At 48.2% G+C, this 4,136-nt stretch overlaps 1 protein-coding gene across 1 annotated transcript in view; it reads left to right on the top strand.

Moving 5' to 3' along the window:
* The window catches only part of slc8a4b (solute carrier family 8 member 4b), a 43,719-nt gene extending 40,496 nt beyond the window's left edge, over window positions 1-3,223 (top strand). Inside the window, 2 exon segments of the mRNA XM_048235866.1 lie at window positions 118-393; window positions 2,544-3,223. Coding sequence (XP_048091823.1) covers window positions 118-393; window positions 2,544-2,923 — 656 coding nt within the window. The 3' untranslated portion in view covers window positions 2,924-3,223.
* The last annotated feature ends 913 nt before the right edge of the window (window positions 3,224-4,136 follow it).

The raw sequence follows: 4,136 nt of genomic DNA, 5'->3' as shown, positions 1-4,136 counted from the left end.
CCACCTAGAGAGCATTGTAGCGTAGCGTGGCTGCTTTCAGTCAAATTCAGCAGAGCTTTTAGTGGGATTTTTGTTGAGCTCCTGCTGGGTCTGGTAACTCGTCTACTTCACCTACAGGAGACGACGACGAGGAGGAGAGCGGTGAGGAGCGTCTGCCCTCCTGCTTTGACTACATCATGCACTTCCTCACCGTCTTCTGGAAGGTTCTGTTCGCCTTCGTGCCGCCCACCGAGTACTGGAACGGCTGGGCCTGCTTCATCGTGTCCATCACCCTCATTGGCGTGCTGACCGCCGTCACCGGCGACCTGGCCTCCCATTTCGGCTGCACCATCGGCCTGAAGGACTCCGTCACCGCCGTAGTGTTCGTGGCCCTGGGCACCTCCGTCCCGGTAGGTTACAGTCCTTTTGGGTTGTCCCACATGAGCCACCGTAGCATAGCACTCTCACAAACAAAACTAATTTCAGACCTGTCTGACAAATAAACTATGATCTTATCTTATCTCTTATCTTAGAGACTTGCACAGGCATTGAATGAAATGTATCCCTGTGATTCCAGACCCTTTTGACACAAGTGTGTCCTACTTGAGCCACCGTAGCATGGCATTCTTGCTAGAATAGAGCTGTGTAGAGAAGACCTCCATGGAGCACCTCATGGAATCTGCCTCATCATAGCTTATTATTCCAACCCCGCTTCCTGAAGCTAGAAGTGTGGCCCTGGTGAGCCACCGTAGTTTAGGTCCCCAGCTGCAGTAGGGGGATGGGTGGCTGCTCTTCTCCATAATGCTGTGACATGATAAATGGCTCCTGGTCACAAACTAGCCCAGTTTAGCTGGAGTCTGCCCCGAGAGGTGAAGGGGGAAGGTGTAGGTGACTGATGAAGGTGTGGGAGATACCATGATGAGGGGTCACAGCTGCACAGGTGGAGGTTGTCATACTGTAAATGTTGTGTAATGGTTACTATGAGGTTGTAGGGTGGTTGGATCCCCCCCCCCCTATATGGTTTGAATCTCATGATTTGTGTATGGAAGCGTGGAGGCTATATTTAAATGTGTTGAAAAATAACTCACAAGATCAAGCCCAGGTGTCTTTCTGGGTTATGTGTGTGTGTGTGTGTGTGTGTGTGTGTGTGTGTGTGTGTGTGTGGGTAAATGTTTGACAGAATGAGAGAGAGTGTGTGGTATATTGAACCTCAAGGGCACACATTTGTTGTGCAAGCATGTGTGTGTGTGTGTGTGCACGGCGTGTGTGTTTGATGTTCCACCTGAGGGTTGCATTTTCTTGTTTAAATCTTTTTCATTTTCTCCTGTGTGCTGTCCTCACCTGCGGCCCACAGTGCTCTCTCTCTCTTCTTCACTAAGGTCCTCGTGTCTTCCTCATCCCCGCTCTCTTATCCTCCCTCTCTCTGTCACTCCTGCCACCCTGCCCTGGACAATAGTCTTGGCCATCTCTGCCTTCTTTCTGTCTTTCTTTTTTTTCTTTCGTTCATTGCATTTTTCTTTACATTTGCTATTTTCTTTGAATGGCTGTCTGTCCCTCTTTTTTTCTGCTGGTTTGGTCTCCGGATGTTTCTCTGACGAAGAACCCTTTGTATAACTCTGCAGAGGGAGAAACGCTCTGCCTCACAAGATAAATATCTTTTTGAGTGGAACTTGTATTGCATTTTGCTCGACCCTAAATGCGCCATGAATTTAGAAGAGGTAATTTCTTCACGTATCAGCCATTTCTGTAGACTGTCTTCTCTTATCAGCTCTCTGCTTGCTCTGAGTTAGCGGATATAATGGACTTATTTGGCTTTAACAAAAAAAAAAAAAAAAAACTCACATCCACACGGAAACAGGGAGCCAGTTGGACTTACTTGACTGCCTGACCAGGGTCGTTTTGTTCTCTCATTTGTAAACGTTGATTAATTACAGATTGCTGTGTCAGTCTGCATTTCGTCTCAGCATTAATTTATGAGATACTATGAGCGCCATGGTGTGGAAAATCTGCTGGCTGGACATGAATGGGGACAGTTTTCACATCAGTGAGAGCCTGTAGTATTAAACCTCAGAGGGAGGTGGCAGATGACAAAACCCCCTGGTTTGGATCGTAGCTGCAGCTACACAACATGGCTGCAGTGTTTCAGATTAGTGCTGTATAGAATCTCTCTCTCTCCCTTTTTCTCTCTCTCTCCCTTTCTCTCTCTCTCTCTCCCTTTCTCTCTCTCTCTCTCTCTGTTCTGGTGTTTGGGGGATGGTAGTTATATGGTGCAATATCATGGGATGGTTTGTGTACTGGCTGTCTCGTCCCAAAGGCTTGTGGTTATTCTAATGTTCTATTTATGGATGTATGTTTTTTTAATGATACATTCGTGTGGAAGACACTGATTCTATGGAGGAGTTTTAAACTTCTATCCCTCTCTCTGCCTCCCTTCTCTTTCCCTCCCTCTCCTTTTCACCTTTCCTTTCTCTCTTTCTCTCCCTCTCTCTCTCTTTCTCTCTCTCTCTCACTCTCTCTTTCTCTCCCTCTACCACCCTCTCTTTCTCTCCATCCCCCTTCACCAGACACCTTCGCCAGCAAAGTGGCGGCCATCCAGGACCAGTATGCCGATGCCTCCATCGGCAATGTGACGGGCAGCAACGCCGTCAACGTCTTCCTGGGCATCGGCGTGGCCTGGACCATCGCCGCCGTCCACTGGCGCCTCAAGGGCAAGACGTTCTACGTGCCGCCGGGCTCGCTGGCCTTCTCCGTGTCGCTGTTCACCGGGCTGGCCGTGGTCGCCGTCAGCGTGCTCCTGTACCGCCGGCGTCCGGGGGTGGCCGGCGGCGAGCTGGGCGGGCCTCGGACTTGCAAGCTGGTCACGGCCGCCCTCTTCTTCAGCTTCTGGCTCATCTACATCCTCATGGCCTCGCTGGAGGCCTACTGCCACATCCCCGGCTTCTGAGAGAGATGGAGGGATGGAGAGAGAGAGAGAGAGAGAGAGATGGAGGGAGAGGAGGAAGAAAGAAAGAAGATGCAAAATTGAGGACATTAAGGGCAAAAATTTTTATGAAGTGAAAGAGATTTGTTAGGGAAAAGAGAAGAGATAGAGAGAAGAAAAAGGAGGAAGGAGTGAGACAGAGAGAGAGAGAGAGAGAGAATGTCAGTCAAAGTAGTGACCAAATGTCACGTTTAGTGAAGAGAAAGATCTAGAATGGCGGCGTGTAATGATGGAGCTATGAAGAAGAGCAAACCTGGAGTTCCTCTCTGCAACAGACCATGACGTGTTTTTCGTGTACCCCCGCCTATGAGGACATCTCTCAGCCCTCGCCTCTGTGCTTTCCCTCCGCTCCGCGGCCCTTTGCTCCCCCTTTAGTCTCTCTCTCTCTCTCCCCCGTTTTCCTCTCTTAATCTCCTCTCCATCGCAGTACGCAGCTACAGTACGTGTCCCGCTCCACAGTAACTCTGCCTTACCACAACTGTACCGTAAGGTGTAACGTTGTCCTCACTTTGTCTTAACTGGTAGGAGTGTAGGCCCCCTTTCTCCTCTGGCCTGCCTTTGCTCTTGTTGAACTAGCCCCCAATGACCCCAAATCCCTGCGTGAACACTCCACATTTTCTACTTACCCCCCTTTTTTTCTGTAACGTGTCAGTGATGTCGTCGTGAAATTGTTTTTTTTTTTGTTGTTGTTGTTCAATTAAATGAAATGCGGAAACGTCCTAAATCGATTGAAAGGATTTGCATGGTCGTTATATCAATAACAGAGGTTGTGTGTGTGTGTTTACATGGTGTCAGTCTCAGTAATGAAATGCACTGGATGAAGCCAAGGACCGATGACCATGCAAAAAGGACACGGATGACATTATATGTCGAATCAGTGACTCTACATGCGAAGAATGAGATTTGGTGAAAAGCAAAAAAAAAAACTACTCCAACTGCTTGGAATGGAAGAGAACAATGTAAGAATTCCAGAAGAACATTGTGTTTACTCCACTGATAGGTACTGTAGCTTGACTTTAGCATTAGCATATTTGGTCACCAAGAAACAATGCCGTCGGTGTAAAGACAGTGTAAAAAAAACCTCACACGTGAAAACAACTCCTAAACTGTGACTGAGGATGTGACCTTGACCTAGGACAACAGTTAGACCTTTAGAACTCTATGGACTTGATACGTG

The sequence above is a fragment of the Alosa alosa genome, chromosome 24 (assembly GCF_017589495.1).
Source record: "Alosa alosa isolate M-15738 ecotype Scorff River chromosome 24, AALO_Geno_1.1, whole genome shotgun sequence".
NCBI lineage: Eukaryota > Metazoa > Chordata > Actinopteri > Clupeiformes > Clupeidae > Alosa > Alosa alosa.
Note: the sequence above shows the minus strand (reverse complement) of the source record. Positions and strands in the feature narration are given on the sequence as shown.